Below are 18,079 nucleotides of genomic sequence, written 5' to 3'. Positions count from 1 at the left end.
CACTATGTGTGAATGCATGCATGTTGCTATCTGTCACATTTTCACACCTACAAAACTGTCGAATCCATTGACCAAACTGTCGGAGTGAAGATCTGAAAATGTTCATTTTCTGTATATTACCAGCAAGTTGTCAGCCATGTAGCAAAAACAGACCCTGTTTGCAGTCCCTCTGAGGAAAATGTGGTGTGGGCTTACCTATGATTGGACACAAAAAAAATCTGTAACGTTGACCAATTTTGTAAGAAGCCCAGTTGTAGAAAGAGGTCTTGTTAGCAGAATTTAAACATTCTTAGGCACCAAAGCTGATTGCAAATTTGTAGTGAACATCCTTAGGATTGGTACTTGCGGAACTATTTAGGATTATATAAGAAGAGTGCACCAAAACTGCTATTTCCTCCTCCCTTTAAACAGATATTTGTAACAGATGCTTTATTCAGCATATGCTAAAGAAAGTCATCTGCAGTGAGGAAGTGTTGTCTCTTTTTCCTCTCTGTCTTGTCTTTTACTTACTCATTTTAAAGGGTCAGCTGCAATTGGTGTAGGTCTGTGTATAGGAAGGTGTTAAGAGTTCAGGCATATTTTGTGCAAGACAGCATAGGAATGAAATTAATCACAAGTTTATCAACTTCAAAGTCATTGAACTGATGATGCAGCTGGAAAGACCAGTCTTTGTTATATTTTCCATAGATCTGGAATGCATGTGGGATTTCAGTGCGTTTGTCAGAGAGCTGCTTTGTTACCAAGGGCTGCAACCGTGCCTGACCAGGGCTGCAGCTGTTTTGGGGATTGTAGCCTTCAGTTGTCCCATCCTTTTGGATCAGTTTCCAAACAGAAACACTAGTTCAAGGGCATCCATTAGACTTTGTGTCCAAATGTGTTGTGTAGTTTGGTTATCATTGGATGGTGCAGCTGTTTACAGAGCTCACTGTGCTAAACAGATGGTGTTTCTGTGAGGAACCCTCAACTCCATCCTGATGTGTATTTAAAGACCATAAGAAAACAAAGGGTAGTTTATTACTTCATCTAAAATTGAAAGCTGAAAGTGTAAATTCTTGCAGTTCTTTCAAAGTTGTTCAGGTTGCTAGGTTTTCCAAGTGATTACAGTTAGGCTTACAACAGTGACCTGACAAGTATGTTTCTCTGTTCCTTTTTCGCCCTGTAGGAAGAAAGTTGTTCTCAGGAGGATTTTTACATCTTGTTATGCTGCTGCTTCCTTCTTTAAATTGTGCACTCTCTGAAGCACATTTTCATTTGCACTTGCAGATTCATGACTTTGGAATCTTAATGAGGAATGCATTTCTCCAGAGTACCACACTTGGACTAGTGAGCACTAGGACTAGAAAATACTTACTTTAAACTTGTTTGTGCTTTATCTTTGTCAGCTAATGCATAATCTCCCTTCTGTCAAATGATAGAAACCCTTTTATAAAAACATTTTGTTGTCTTCCCTTTAACAGTTACCTTTATGCTAGTACATGCTCTTCAGTCTACAGCCTAGGACTCCCTAGTTTAAGTAGATCTAATCTAAATAATTGGTCGCAATTACAGTAACATTTTGTAAATGCTAATGTGCAATTGTGATATATTTATGAGAAGACAGCATCCGTTTTATTCCAGAAAGAACAGGGTTTCTTTTGATTAAATGTTATCACTAAGAACCAGCAGGACAGCTTTGGGAAGTTCTTAGTTTGGAACAAATCCCTTTTTAATACAGCATAATCTATATGGTTGACCTGGAAATTCTCTTTTTCAAATACCCGTCTGCAACTCTAATGCATATAACATTTGGTTTAAAAAGTGAGGTCTAACTTTACTTCTTGTATAAATTAGACTTTCTCTTTTGTTCAGATACTTTGATTTACCTTTATCCAAGCCCGTACTTTATTGCTATCAGTTCTGTTATCATTATGTTTGTCTTTTTGATAAAGAAACTGCAAGAGCAATTAAAAAGTCGTTTCAGTACTTCCAAACTACAAAAAAAAGAAAAACTACTTTAAAACATTTCAGATGTTTCTCAGGGTTTTAGAAGTGGGGGACTGCATGTGAATAAGCAGAAAATAATTGTATGTTAAAACTGATGATATAAAATGTGGACTTTCTGCTTACTTGCATCGCTAGGTCGCTTTCCCATTAGAACTTGAGTTACAGCAATTGGTGTCTTGTTGTTGAACATTCTGGTCAATTACAGGATATAAAAGGCTGTCAGTCTATCCAACTATTGTATTTTAATTCCAACCTTATTTGGTTATACCTCAAGTCTGTTTCAGTGTTTGTATGTTTGTTTGTGTTTCAGTGATTGGAGTACCTAGCAGGGGAGCAAGGCTGACAACTGCTGTTGATGATTCAGTGGACAGCTTACTGCAGCGCATGGCACAACATGAAGGCCAGGCTACTTTGGACAAAACCTTAGAAGCAGTCATTGCAAATGTGTCTGTTCCATCATCAGCTAGTCCTGCTCGAAACCATAATAGGGAGAGAGGCCTGGGGAAACAGGACAGCCTCGTAGCTCCAGCAATTCCCAGCAGCTCCTGCAGCGATAATATCTCACTTCTGTCAGAGAGACTACCAAACAGCTATTCCCCACATCATCTCAAGAGAAGTGTGGTTGAAGCCATGCAGCGGCAAGCTAGGAAAATGTGCAATTATAACAAGATCTTGGCAACAAAAAAAAATCTTGACCACGTCAATAAAATTTTGAAAGCCAAAAAGCTGCAAAGGCAGTCACGGACAGGGAATAATTTTGTGAAACGCAGGCCAGGTAGGCCCCGGAAATACCCTATGCAGGCTGTCGTTTCAATGCAAGCTTTTCAGGCAGCTCGACTGGTCAGTCAGGAGTTAGATAAAAGAGAAGAAAGCAGCAGTCCCTTACACCTTGGACCTGATACCATCACAGATGTGATTGAAGCTGTAGTGCAAAGTGTGAACTTGAACACAGATCACCGAAAAGGCTGGAAGAGAAAGAGGTGGCTTGCGGAGGAACAGGCCAGGAAGCGACAAAAGTCTTTACCAGAAGATGAACAGGAGAGCAATAAGAGGTAATTCCCTTACAACTTTCTACCCTCAGTATAGTCACTGTTGATTTTATAACATTTCAATCCATGAAAGAATCCTACTCTAATGAGCTCTGCTTGTTATGTTTGTTTTTATTAAGGAGTTCAGTTTAGAGGGAACAAACATGTCAGTTTTCAGTACGCTTAGGGTCTTCCTAAGTTACTGAACACACTCCAAAATAGGATAGAATCTCAGGTAATCTAAAACTGTTGGTTTTGTGCTCATGTCTCAAGTGAAGCAATTTTTATGGTTGTCTTGGTGAAGAACAATTTTAATGAGTTGGTAACAGGTTTACTGATGAGATACCATAGCAAAGATTGTTCCTTTGTCATGTGCAGTATAAGGAACTCTAAGAGTTACATACACCATGAGAATATTAAAGGGTGTTACTCATATGCATTACAAACAAATACTTACAAGCAACACAGAGTGTCAGGTGAGATCAGTTGACATACAGCAAATAAAGAGTAAAACCAAAGCAGCAAGGAGGAGTTAAGGTGTGCACTTGTGCAATCACTGGCTAGTAAAGGACCACACCAGAAATCTGTGTCTGGTCTAATCTTCACATGCTTATCCCCAAAGTCATCAATACAAACGGATCAAGCTCTTCCAGAAGTCTTCCTTCATGTGTTTTCAGAATAGTTCTGAAAAATAACCATCCATTTGTGTTTCGGAAATGAATACTGTAATGTAGGCATTTAGACTCACAGAATGGTGCTAGAACCACATGTTCAAAGGGTTTAATTTTTAGAGTACAGCAGCAGATAGCATAAGCCACCTTCTAAATTACTCAACTGAGGCTCCAAGGGATAAATATTAGCAGTGCAAACAACATTCTTTTTGTAATAATCAATAATAACATTACTGTAAAAAGGTCGTGCATTTCCTATGATTATGCTTAACCATCACTTGATCATGATCATTGAATTGCATTTTTTTAAATAGCTGAGACATCTAGTAATTCAGAAACATGGACTTCTTTTTTCTGCTGACCAGATTATAGAGAGGAATAATGAAATATGGTAAGATAATCTTTAATCCTTACTTTTTCTTCCAGTTTTTCTGAGACAGTAGCTGAACCTCCCAGTCCACATGATCCCCTTGGGAAGCCACATGAATCTGAAAACACTGAACAGCCTTTGCCTTCTCTAGCCCAGCGTGAGAAAAAAGCCCCTCGACCCCCAAAGAAGAAGTACCAGAAGGCAGGGCTCTACTCTGATGTATACAAAACAACAGAGTAAGTAATACCACTGAAAAGCTACTATCTGATATTCCAGTGGAAATTGTCTCCTTTCAACTACAGCCATAAAGAGCTGCTACTAATGAGTAGCTGAAATAAAACCATCAACTTAATTCAAGCCTGTGAAAAATTACATGCATGATAATGATCAGAATCTGACCCAGTGAAGACTTAAAATGTGACCCCAGTCAGAAAGCAGCCTCAAGCAATCTGAAAGTGTTTCTGATTATCGACCTTGAAGAAAGTAAGAGAGCTTCATTTGACAGCCTTAACGATCATGGCAGTAAAGTACTGGGAGAGCTTCAGGTGTTCAGGTACTGAGTACAGTGTCTACATAGAAGGGGCCGTTAGGTTTCTATTTTTATTGACTGAGTGATGACAACTGGTCATCTTTGGTGTGAAAGAATTTCAGATATGCACCCTGTTCATTTCACAGTTAAGTGAAGTTCATCTCCTTCATTTTCTATGAGATAGAGTAAAAATCCAGCATTCTTTCCCCCCCTGTACTGGTTAGCTCACGAACTAGTGTACTTAGAAAGTGGACATCTCCTGTTTCTGATAACCAGCCCACTTCTGCTTTTGTTTGTAGTTACGTAAGTTTTCTACAGCCATTTGAACAAATATGCTAAGTGAAGAATTTGCGCTTCTTTTCTGATATGATGTGACAGATTAAAAACAGGAAAAATTTGGCACCTTCTCACTATGTTTTAGACCACTTAAAAATGTTACAGAGACCATTGGGAGACTGCTAGTATAGTTTATCAGTGGCTCCTGGTGTATTCTCTTTCCATAGTAGGATGAAGGCATCAATGAAAGGATCAAGACTCTAAGGAAAAAACAAAGGTCTAGGTCTGATCAAAGTGAGACTGCTTATGTTTTTAATAGTTTGAAAGCAGATGTGATAAGTTTTTAGCATTTAGATGGTCTGTCACTGGTATACAGAGTCATGCAACATTCAAATACTGTGTCATAAAAATTAGGCCTGTTGCCCTAGGAGAGGACCTGAGAGAGTCTTCTCCTTTTCTTTATTATAAAATGTTAGTTACATTGTCAGTCCTGGTCAGTCAAGACCTTTATTTCATAGACAGTAAGCAAACATGTCATTTGAAAAATTGTATGAACACAGAAAGTGAAAGTTAAGGTTTGTAGGTAGTGTAGATGGTGATGGAATCAAGTTCACCACCCTGGAGAAGGCCATGACAAAGCTGACCTCTACTTACAGCCCTTCCTCTCCCATCACATTTTGTGTTGCAGTTCCCTGGAAGCTTAAAGAGGTCTGATTTGGTTTTCCCCTTTACCTGTTGCTCCACATGCTGAGTTCTTCCCTTGCACTGTGGTGAGCTGCTTAAGAACACTGAGGAAACTTTACCCTACCAAGGAAGCAAATGCTGCCTACACAATCTGAACTACTTCCTCTGTATGGTTGTTTGAAGCTGATACTGAAACAAGGCATGGAAATGCATAGCTGGGCGAGGACAGAACTATGGCCATCTCGATTTAGGTGTGTTCTCTTACAGCAAGGTGCAGCTTTCAAGCTGATCCCACCAGTCCTTCATGCTGGCACTGGGTCACTTCTTTACTAAGTTGGTTCAGCAAACTAAATCAGTAGAATGGTAGTCACTTTTTTTAAATTAAATTTTCTGCTGATTTAACTTGCTGCTCCAGTTCTACTGCACAGACATATGTCAATGCAAGAGGAGAGCAGAAGTTCATGTTGTTATCCTGTTATTTATATAACTTCCTGCTGTATGAGTATGAAAACATGATCTTAGTTGAGAACAAAAATGCGACTCTAATCATACGGCACCCTCTAGTGATGGTACAGTTAAGTGTTAATCACTGTCTCCATTAAAACATTCTCTGCATTCTATATTAAACCGTTTTTCTGTATTTCTGTTTGCAGTGTTCAACTGCAGACACTTTGCCTTAAAGACCATTTTCCTACTCTGTTGCATCTTTCTTAAATACTTCCTAAACATCATTAGAACACACAAAGTAGTGAAAGTTTTACTGAGGTGTACTGTTAAAATTTACATCCTCTCTCTACATCAGTCGCATCCAACTACTAAACAACAGCACAGAAAATGTTTGTCCTGTCATTGCCAGTTTTAGTCTACTGTTAAAAGAGAAAAACCTGCATTATTTCTCTGCAGCCACTTGAATTGTACAATTTGCCTCAATGAGATTTCACTCCAGCTCACCTTGGTCTAGAAACTTTATTAAAACATAGTGAAGAAAGAGCAGATTTTGATTCCTTGTAAATGAACTAAGAACAAAATGAATGGTTTCTGGACTGAGTCTCGGTTCTACCTCAATTTCTGAATGTAATTTTGTAGACAGCATAGCTGATCTGATATTAACCGCCACATGAGTTTTCCAGAATCCTCAGCTCCCACTGGAAGAATTACACAGGTCTTTTGCTGAAGGCAAGTTCAGTGTGTGGTTGCACATGACTGCAGCTATGAAAATTAAGATTTTGTGCAGGAGTCATTATCTGTTTACCCAGCAGGGGCTTTCCTAGAGGATTGCAAAGCCTAGTTCACCAAAGAAATTTAGTAATAATTAGTAAATGATTAATTAATTAAAATACTGAATATTTTTTAGGGGAATATAATATTTTTATATAATAAAGTATTTTTATCAGTAGTAAAAAATACAAGTCCTCATTGCAGAAGTGTAATCTATAGAATTTGCTGTGATTGACAGTGAATTGAATCTCACCTGTACTTAGGTATCCACACCTGGTCAAAGACTACGGTTGCACAGACAGTGTAGCTTAGTGCAGGCCTGTTGCTCTTCTGGGACGTGGTGTTTCCACGTGATAGGCACGTTGCTCCTACAGTGCCTCCGTTTTGCTGATGTTAGAGTTTGTGGAGCTGCAGGGTGACTCAGAATAGGTAAGTGAACATTTTAGAAACAAACCTATTGAAAAATCAGCCAGCTGAATTAAAGTGACAGTGCAAATGAACTGCAAATGAATTGCAATTCAGCAAATGCTTTAAGTTGGCATAAGCTAACATTGCACTAAAAGAATCAGCTTTACGTTCTCCTCACCTTTGTGGCTTTTTCCTGTTCCTGTGCTGCCTCTTTCTTTGTCCCATCGTGATGACCAGGGCAACTGAACCAGGCTGGGATAGTGATTCAGGTGAAATCTAACTTTCCACTGTAGGTTTCCTGGTGCAATTAACCTTGCAGTCATACCAGCAGAAAGTGGGGAGCATCGAAGCCAGCTTATACTGACTTAAAATGTTTGTCAAACTATAGTCAGAGAGAAAATTGGGTTTCACGCCTCAAAAATGTAATTGTGCATTCCACAGAGAACTAATCCCAGCCAACGTGGTAAGAGTGGAGGGCGAAGACACTAGAAGCTGGAGAGAGGGAACAGGAATGGAACACGGTTATCAGAAAGAAAGGAAGGAGAGGGATGGAGAGAAATGGAGGTACGGGAAAGAAGACTGTGGTTCTGGTCTTTGTTCCCTTCTTAATTTGCCTGAGACTTTAGACTGACATTCTGAGACTAAGCCTGACCTTCAGCCTTTGCAGAGTGGTACAAAATGTTGCGCATCTTGAGCAAAATAATAATTTCGCCATTGCTCTGTTATTGGGAGCTTGCAAAGAGAGGCCGGTTTAGTCTATTAGTGGTAAGCAGACCATTTACAAAACGGGTGTTTTAAATTTGTCCCTACAGAAACTGAACCAAACAACTTTAGGCAGTGGATTATAGAGAGGGAAGCATTTCTTATCTAGCCAGGCTTATGTTTCAGTCTGTCAAACGATCAGAAATTTACTCTTCCAGCTTACTGTTGAAAGTGTGCTAACCTGAAATGTTAGAAGGTATCATTTCTCTGTGATCATTGGTGAGGTCTCACCCTGTTCTAACTGGCTTGCTTGAAAAGGGGAGAGAGTGATCCTGGCTTTCTGGAGAGATCTTTTGCTTTTCAGCTGCAGCAGGCATTATATCTGCTTATTGAGGGAAACATCTTAAAGAGCATGGTATGAAAATGGGCAGGTACTTGTCCTTGATAGCAGCACAGCCAGCTGATCCTAGGCTGTAAGGACAGTTGGTTTAGTCCTGGGAATTCCTGCAACCTGTGCCATCTGTAGTGAGGTGTATGTAGCTAGTAGGTATTCCAGCTTAGTTAAAAAATTACACGAACAGAATGGGATCCAAGCAGTAGCAAAGGAAACCTGTCATTCCCACAGCCCCAAGTGGGGTTAGTTGGACAGACTGGGCAATGGTACCCACCATCAGCCAAGAGTCTGGATTGCCAGACCAGTCTGTGGTGACGAGACAGGCCAAGGTTAAGTAGGGGGAGTCAATCTGCAGGTCAGGATCAGGTCTAGTGATGGTAACTGGGGTCAGATGCAGTCCAGGACTGCCAGGCAGGTCCAGGGCCAAGCCAGGAGGCCAGTGAATGGCTCAGCCACCAGACCCACAGCTTCTGTGGCTGAGCTGGAGATAGGTGCACCCACGAGGTAGTCCAGGCAGGGACTGAATGCTCAGGGCTGAGCGTAAATGCATCTGCAGGGGCAACGGGCAGAGGATGAGAGTGTAAGCCCCCTGTGAGGCTGGTTGGAGTCAAAAAGGCGTGTTAGTAGTGCTTGAGGCCCTGACACCAAATTTAAACTTCTGCAAGGCTATCAGTGTGCCTTAACAAAGTGAAAGGGAGAGGTCTTCTCTCAAAGATAGTAGCTAAACAGAAAATCAGAACCTGTATTGCCAGCCCAGAAACCCCAGCCTAAAATTAGCTCATCATCTTCCTATGTGGAAATATGTGGGCTTGTTAATACAGACGTTTTCTTGATAGTGTAAAGAGGTCTTTTTTAATTCATGAGGCTTTTTTTGCATGATATTTATGTTTATAAAACTGTGTGCATTGTTTATACTTGATTATTTTAGTATATTCCCCTTTTTTATGAATAATTATGCTTTATTTTGACATCTTAACCTTGCCCTCTGAAGTCCCTAAAGTATTGATGGCCTTTGTTCAGCCTCTAACAATACTTCATCACTGTGTTTGGAAGGAAAACAGAGTAGGTGCTTTCCCCAGTGTTCTTTGTGACTAGGTCTAAGACGGATGTGTCTGCAGTGCCTGAAGACATGTTATATTTTGTGGGTTTAGGTAATTGCCTTCTGCATTTTCTTTCCACACTGATTTCCTCCTTACAGTTTATTTACCATGATTTATTGTTCCATTGGCTTCCTTTATACTGAATATGTGGGCGTTAAAGGGTGCACATTTGGCTTGAATTAAGTCACCTTTCTATTGAATGTTTTCCCTTCTTTCTCTGCCTTTGGTTTAAGGATTTGCTTGCCTCTTGGAAGGGAGGTTCACACTTTGCCTTTTCAAAATACCTTTCTATTTCCTCTTGATAAGAACTTGCTTTCCAGGTCTTGTAACTAGTTACTTTATGGCCTTTCTTTGCAAGTCTTAGTGATTCAGTGCAGCACAACTTGGAAGGATAAAAGATGAGAGTTGGGGGCTCGTTTTTTAATCCTGTCTAGAATATAATTTTTGCCTGGTGGGCAAAGGAGCTGTCTGTTTGCCAAAGCAAATGAAATTAATTCCTGCCATCAGTAAACAAAGGGTCATAATATTTAAGAACCATAACCTTTATTGTTTGAGAGAATGTTACTGCTTTTTGATTAGGATAGCTATGTGTCCACCTGTATACATCAAAGTAAATGCAAGTGTATCATAATAACTATAGCCTTACCATATAACTCTATTAAAAGGAGAGTTGTTTAAAGAAGAGTATATACAGCATGTAGCTCAACAGAGCCCTCATTTCAGCAGTATGCCTTAGCTTTTATTTCACTATCTAAAATTTAACTTGTTATACTTGTGGAATAAGTACCAGAAATCCAGAAGGGGTTAGAAGAGTATATGAACCACAAATTATTGCCATCCATCAGTTCTGTTTCTGACCTTCAGTAATTATTCTCAGTTGATATCTTTATCTCAAAATTTGTTTTGAACTTGCATTTTCCATTCACTAGTTAAACAATAATATCACATTTTTATTGAGTCAGCTTTCAGTTGTATGTCCAGTTATTAACATAAATCCCTTAAAAAACCTTCAGTAAACTTTATTAGGCTTCAATATCATTTTAATCTTTCGTATATCTAACATTTAGAAGTCTCTCCTGAATGTTGCAGGGCTGCAGTACTAAATATAACCACATCAGTTTATTCTTTCCATAGTTTGTCAGTAGCCAAAAGGAGGTGTTTATAAAAGCTGAGCTAGGTGGTTTGACATCTGCCTGACCCATATGACCATTCTTATTTCATATTCCTATTTTTTATTCTGTAAAGGGGGGCGTTGCTTTTTTAACTCTGCTGACCTTTTCCTGCTTTTCTTATCAGCAGCCTTCTAAAGGAGTAACACGTGAACATTTGCTCTTAGCAAATTAGGAAACAGGCACTATATATGTATAACGCATCAAATACCTAAGCAAGCAACATTAGATATTATTTGTTGATCTTCTTTTATTTTTGTCATTTTAGTTATGTATAACACATCAAATACATATATATTTGTATATGTGTATATATATGTGTATATATATGTATATGTATAACTCATCAAATACCTAAGCAAGCAACATTAGATATTATTTGTTGATCTTCTTTTATTTTTGTCATTTTAGTTATTACTTATATATTGCATACTAGGCATTTACAGTTGATGGTGTCCCATTGGATATTGCCTGAACAGTAGTTATGGAGAAAAATCAAATCACGAGTTTTGAAATGGATGTGATAAGTGTATTTGGCAAGGAACCTGGAAATCAATCTTTTTGGCCGTTTCTATTATTATTCTCTTGCCTGATGTTCTAGACATTTGTGCCTTAATTAGAAGAGAAAATGTGTTTCTTGCAAATGACAGGCATTCCTCATTCTGATTTTTTTTTTTTTTTTGTGTTGCTGTCATCCACAGTCCGAAGAGCCGCCTCATACAATTAAAGAAGGAAAAGCTGGAGTACACTCCTGGAGAGCATGAGCATGGATTGTTTCCAGCGCCTATTCACGTTGGTGGGTACTTCATGTGTGTTTTAGTTGTTGGGAAACAAGTATCGCATTTAGGTGACGTGGAAGTTCTCCGGACTTCGCAATCTCTCTGCCTCTCTCCCTCTTTTTCCTTTTTTATTTTATGGCCTTCCCAGGTTACTCATGTCTTTCAGCATATGAACTTTGCCAAAGGTCGTACTCATTTGTCTGTGTTCTTCAGTGCAAAAGTTTGACTTGAAAGGCGCTTTTTTCTTTCTTTTCTACATGAACTTTGTTCTCATTTTTTGTTTACTATAAGAAAATACCAGTCTAGTTTAAAACCTGTTTTAACTGCCATAATACTTTTGCTTACATGCAGTACAATAGTCTCCTTTTCAAACTAGTATTACAGTAGAATAGCCAGAGACAATTAGGACCATTTGTTAAATCTTAAAAACTAAGCATGCAATAATAAGTTCTCCCATGTTCCCATGCACTTAATCATATCTGTCTTTAAGTATGTATAAAAGTGAGGAATAATGAAAAACTTAGCTATAAGTTTTTATTTCATCCCTGTTTTCAGGTCTCGGGTAGAACAGAAGTGAGGTTTAGGGTGCCTCTTTGCCTTCTGCAGAAAGAAGCCATAATCTAAGGCTAGCATGAGCATTTAGAACTCATGGAGTTCCAGGATGCTGTTCACAAGCCCAGTCCACTGGACTGGACTGTCTGGAGGGGGTGGTTGTGAAGTTCCAGACTAACGTTTTTGCAGCTCATGTCATTTCCCAAGATAAATTAAGATTGATTTATTTTTCAGGTAATTGATTCAGCTGTTAAAATGCTGTGATTTCTTACTTCAAGTACTGTCATGCAAAGAATTTGGGGAAATTCCACATTGTTCAGTAAGAGTCCCATCAAATACAAACGCTTAATTGGTTTGTTGTCTTTAACTGAACTTTTTTGCTCCATACACAACTTTGATTTTCACAGAGAGGTAGTGGCAGGCAAAGAGTTTGACAGATCTGTGTGAATCAGTAACCACAGAACAGGTTGCAGAACTGATGGTGCTAATTTTAATTCTCAAAAATATGACCTTTCTCAATTCCTTTTTGAATTGGGTCATATGACTCTGTTCCATGACCGAACCATCTGTTCGGATGCTCAGGTTCAGTTTGCAGTGCCACGATCCTGTTCTCTTTTTCTTCATAAGGCCCCAACCCCACATTTGTTTGTGCTAGCAGACACAAACAAGCTCGTATCAGGTAGCTGGAGAGTGGTTTAACTGCCGAGCAGAGTTGCAAGGTTTAGGACTCTGCCAGATGACTGCACTAGTGCCCACTTGCTGAGGACTAGAGGAACCTTCCATGGACTCCAGGCATGGTGCCAGGGCACCTGAAAGAGCCTTTTGTTTTGCCCGCTGAGGTCATAGAAGTGAAAGCAAATTCCCGGCAGATTTAGCTCTTTCCTGGAACGTGCTATGGATGAATAAAGCACTGAAAATGAAAAGTAATTTAGGAGTAAATTGTAAGGAAAACATTACAATTTTTATTTTCCAGTGGTGAGGGTATGCATGTGAATTTACATGAAACCACAGACTATTGCTGGAGGAACATAAAGGCACTTGTTAACATTTAGAAAAACTGGGAAAATCAGACATGGGACTGACACCTCATCCTTAGTCACTCGCTGCAATTTTGTGACACAGTATTCCAACAAAATGATAAGAGAACATTTTAATCTTGGCTAGAACTAACCTAGTGCTTGTGTCAGACCTCAGGTCTTGTGTTAATGAAGTATGTAATCGGTCAGTTTTCTTCTTTTGGGAAGAGGTTAGGGGTGGCAGTAAATTTTAGGAGAGAGATGAAATGTGCAATGGAAGTAGTAAATCCTATCTAAAACGAGTTTCAGTTTTTGCTGAAAATATGGATCATCTTGAAGTCTTTCCGAGACATTTAGGAATATGTTTGCCAAGTCTGAAGTTGTTCTTAAGTCTCTTTTGGTAAAGGTCATAGGAACAGGCTTGGATACTACTTTTAAAACTAGTTCAGTTTCTTTGAGTACAATGTTTTGATTTACCATGTTGCATGAATTGTGCATGCAGATTTTGTTCTCTGTGCTAAATCATTGTATTCGTGTGTATGCAGAAAAGCTCAGGAGAAAGTGTCAACTTTGAGACTTCTACACAGAAGTTACTAGTGTTTACGGGAAGGCATAGAGTTGTGTTCAGTTTTGTCAGTTATTTGCTGCTGTCCCTTCGGTAGCTCACGTTCAGTGACCCCTCCTGGGCGAACACCTGCAGGTTCCTGGCACTACTCTTAAGAGTTTAACTGTGACTGTTGGAGTTTAGAGGCATCTATAACATTCAGTCATCAATGCAGAAGGCAGCTCCCCTCTGCCACCTACCTCACCAGGCATCTTGTATCTAAGAGAGCAGCTTTCCTTACGGTCAATAAAGGTTTAAAGCTGAGTACGACAACAGAGTAGAATGCAAAACATAGCATCGTGGAGGGCTCTTCCCTGTGCTTGCCACTAACAAACAATATGTTCTGGGAGGATTCTGCTCTTCTGCCTTTTTGACTTTCAGACGTTGAGAGGCCCTATCAGAATTTGGCAGTGTGCCCGGGAGCAGCTCTTTTTCCTCTTGGGGATATATGAATATGAGTGTGTGCAACTTACAGACCTTTTTGTTTCAGGAAAGTATCTCAGACAAAAGAGAATTGACTTCCAGCTGCCTTACGACATCCTCTGGCAGTGGAAACACAATCAGGTACAAGATAAAAAGTTACTGGGTTGCCAAGATTATGATCAGAAGTCTTAGAAGGAAAATAGCAGGATTCTTATGTGAAAGCTATGTTTATATATCCTGTATATTGGTGAATATTCTTGTTGCTGCCACTGTATGAAGAAGAAAAGGATTTGCATATGTATTTAATGTGAATAATTTCTGTTATTCCATCTCTTGCAAAATAGCAATCCTATGGGTTTCTGCTGAAAAAAGTCATTAATTTTTGCTGCAGACTTTTATTTTGGTAGTGTGCCTGCTTTCTGCAATGATCTTGTTTTAGACACGCCTCAGGAGAATTCAGATGTACTGCCAACAGCACTGAGAAATTTCAGGCCTTATTTTTCTTGGATCAATCCCAGCAGAGTGGAATTTATTTTTCACTTACAAGCTGAAATTTTCATACTGAGGAAAGAAGGGAAACTGTTTAACAGTCTCATTCTTTTTAGAGACCTTTAAATATGTGCAAACCTAAAAATAGGAATATTTTTTCCCTGAGAAGTTTCCACCAAGTGATTTAACATAGGTTTTAAGGATGGAGGGTAAATCTGTCCCCAGGTCTACAGCAAGAAAGCACACTCAGACATGTAAATGAGCAAGGCAAATTCCCAGGTGGTTGTGGCTCCGGCTAGTCTTTGTAATACCACCAAAATCTAATCTTAAAGTAATGATCGTTGTTGACATTTCAGCTGAGGAAGTTTCTTGCCATGTATTGAAGATTACTTACATCTGCCTATCTTATCTATGCAGTATTACACAAATAATAAATATATGTCATTATTTCCTTGACATTTTCCGTACTTACCTAGAATGTTGAAAACCCTTACAGAGTAGTTTTGTTTGTACAACAGTTGTATAGGTTGTATGGTTTGTTCAGTGCCTATCTGCTACATATGTCACTGAGGGAAGGCTGTTAATGCAGTAAATGTGTGTGAAATACACAATAATTTGAAATTATTGCTTAAAGCTTGTTTGAAAGCATGGAATATATATGAAGTTACGAAATGTGATCTGAGCTTCCCTTTTCCCTCCAGTCATCTGTCTGCAGATGAAGTTTCTTTAATTGGAAGATGAATCTGCATTTCTCTTGGCTCCTGCCTATAGTCACAGTTTTCATAGAACCACAATCATTTAGATTGGAAAAGACCCTTAAGATCATTGAGTCCAATCGTTTTGATAAACACCTTAATTTTTCTTTTTCACTTTTTTAAGTGTTGACACATAGTAATTCCACCACAGATGCTTTCTCCAAAGTAGATTTAAATAATTACTCTTCAGTATTGAAAAGAACAGCATTGTTCAGAATAGTCTGTCCTCATGATATCTGTTGTCCATATTGCTCTGTTCAAATAGTATGGGAAAAATAAACAATATGTTAGAAAAACTGCTCAGCTAACTCGTTAAGCCTAAGTTCTACTTATTCAGGTACTTTTTTTGACCTATTTGCTAGTGTAGCCTGAGCCTAAAGAAGAGAATGCAGACGTATTTTCTAGTAATGGGTACAAAACTGTTATGTATGTACAGAACATAATTTCCCTGATTCTTTTGAATAACAGATGCACTTATGCAATGTATTAAAATTTTCTTTCTCTTCCTTTTAGTTGTATAAAAAGCCAGATGTCCCACTTTATAAAAAAATCCGTTCTAGTAAGTAAAATCTTATTGCTAAAATATGTTAACTGTGGAATTTTCACGACACCCCTCTTTTCTGTCATGCTCTTTGTCCTGCCAAAGACTCTTCCACCTTCTTTTTTGCTTTATGTAATTGGAATGAAAATACTGTAGATAAATAGTTCTATTTTTTTCATCTGGAAAGAATTCTTTTCCCTGTTTGGGTTTGTTTGTTTGTTTGTTTCTCCAGATGTCTATGTGGATGTCAAGCCTCTTTCTGGCTATGAAGCCACTACCTGCAATTGTAAGAAACCGGATGATGACAATGGAAAGGGCTGTGTGGAGGACTGTCTTAACAGGTTAGAAATTGGTTGACTGACTGTGATAAGACAATAATATCTTAAGAGTTGTCCTGGATGCAGCCCCAGTAATAAAAGTTGTTACAGAGCATACAGGGTAACTTTCTGCTGCACATATGCTCCACTACCTCTTTCTTCAGAGGAAGATCCTATTAAAAGCTCCATTTTGCTCTTTGAATAGCAGTGAGAGCCAAGCTGTGAGTCTTGGAGTGAATTATACTTTGAAAAAAAGAAGCATTTTAGTTCTTTAATAACTTTTGTTTAACAGAGGAATTTTTTTTCTTCTTTTTTTCCCCTTGTGTGATGGATCTAAGAGTATGCTATTCACCTTCCTTTAACTTCTTTGTTTTTTATTTTAGGATGATCTTTGCGGAGTGTTCACCAAACACCTGCCCTTGTGGTGAACAGTGTTGTAATCAGCGGATACAGAGGCATGAGTGGGTGCAGTGCCTGGAAAGGTTCCGGGCTGAGGAGAAAGGATGGGGTATTCGTACCAAAGAACCCCTGAAAGCAGGACAGTTTATCATTGAATATCTGGGAGAAGTTGTTAGTGAGCAAGAATTCAGGTAGAAATATTTATTTGCTGCTTTAGCATGGAAGGCTCAATAAATGACTTTAGCATTTATTATCATTGCTGGAAAATCCTTAGAAAAAAAGGGGAGAGTAAGGGGAAAAAAAGAATGCTTTCCTGGTCACAGCCACCAGAATGAAGGCTTAGAATTCAAATTTTTTGATCACCCAAGTTTTTCTCAGTCAAATAGAGAGGAATGATTAGTGTTTGGAATGCATCATCCGCCACATCTGCTCTGTAAATGCCAAATGTCACGAGAGTATGTGAATTTGATATGAGTACTGTGCAGGATTTGAACTGTGCAAGGTAGAATGGAGGGGCAGCAAATGGGGCAGGAAGGGAAATGAGCTTTTGCAGATAGGTATGAAAAGAACAAGTGGGAGCATTAATAACCAAAGAAGGCAATTGTAGTCTTGTTCACGACATAGCATCATAGGATAATTGAGGTTGTAGGGACATACTTGTTACTCTTAGAGCTTCATCAGAAGACAAACGCTATCTTCTCATACAGAGATAACTGCTAACACAACTGACTCCTGTTACTGTTGCTCTCTTGCTAAAAAGAGGTAGCTGTAATCCATGAATGTGTATTCCAGAAATTGTGTCCAGTCCCAGATAATGAAAGGAAGAAGCTGATTGTTGTACACATGCATACATATACACACCAAAGAATGTATACTTGCATTTTCTCTTCCATACACAGGTTATCAACATGAAATGTATACAAATAATCTGCAGAACCCAAAAGGGAGCATTCCAGAAGAGCAAATTTCTAAATTCTAATCCAAGCTCTGTCAATGGCCTTGACTTATAAAAATAGGTATAATAATGGTTTTCCTCCATCTCTAGGTGTACGGTTCTATAAAATATAAAAGATTATAATTGCTTTTTCTTCAAAACCCTCTCTCAGAATTCTTGAATGCGCTATTACTGTGTTAATCCCTGTTTGCTTTGCAGCAACAAGCATAATCATAAATAACTTTCCTGTGTTGCTTCCTAGGAACCGGATGATTGAACAGTACCATAATCACAGTGATCATTACTGCCTGAATTTAGACAGTGGAATGGTGATAGATAGTTATCGTATGGGCAATGAGGCTCGTTTTATCAACCACAGCTGTAATCCTAACTGTGAGATGCAGAAATGGTAAGAAAAATATATTCTGTTTACTGGAAGACTGGTATACCAGTGACTAAGATACAGATAACCAGATCATCTAAGAGAATCTGATCTCAAATAGGGAGGGGAATCAAGCTGAACAGTGTAAATAATATTTGCTATCATGCTTGCATTGCACAAGTAATGTAATGTTTTCAAGTGTTGGATGTTTTGGAGACAGGATCTTAAGTTTTCTGGCAAGGCAAATCCAACATTGTTGTTTGTCATACTGTTAACCTGCTACTAATTTTGAAGCCTAGGTAATGCCATAAAATAATCTAAGTGTATATATTCTTTCCTTCTGGCAATTCAAATTT

At 38.7% G+C, this 18,079-nt stretch overlaps 1 protein-coding gene across 5 annotated transcripts in view; it reads left to right on the top strand.

The window, feature by feature from the left end:
• ASH1L (ASH1 like histone lysine methyltransferase) overlaps positions 1–18,079 on the top strand; it is a 64,954-nt gene that overhangs the window by 28,967 nt on the left and 17,908 nt on the right. For 3 of the 5 annotated variants that reach the window (XM_049805345.1, XM_049805344.1, XM_049805347.1), the window contains exons 5-13: positions 2,294–3,035; positions 4,109–4,288; positions 7,609–7,731; positions 11,234–11,328; positions 13,974–14,047; positions 15,664–15,709; positions 15,924–16,032; positions 16,392–16,598; positions 17,604–17,750. In XM_049805345.1, coding sequence (XP_049661302.1) covers positions 2,294–3,035; positions 4,109–4,288; positions 7,609–7,731; positions 11,234–11,328; positions 13,974–14,047; positions 15,664–15,709; positions 15,924–16,032; positions 16,392–16,598; positions 17,604–17,750 — 1,723 coding nt within the window. The remainder of the gene's footprint in view (positions 1–2,293; positions 3,036–4,108; positions 4,289–7,608; positions 7,732–11,233; positions 11,329–13,973; positions 14,048–15,663; positions 15,710–15,923; positions 16,033–16,391; positions 16,599–17,603; positions 17,751–18,079) is intronic. The other 2 variants (XM_049805348.1, XM_049805349.1) reach the window with 1 other exon arrangement.

The sequence above is a fragment of the Accipiter gentilis genome, chromosome 7 (assembly GCF_929443795.1).
Source record: "Accipiter gentilis chromosome 7, bAccGen1.1, whole genome shotgun sequence".
Classification (NCBI taxonomy): domain Eukaryota; kingdom Metazoa; phylum Chordata; class Aves; order Accipitriformes; family Accipitridae; genus Astur; species Astur gentilis.
The sequence above is the reverse complement of the archived record's forward strand: the minus strand, read 5'-3'. Positions and strand labels throughout refer to the sequence as shown.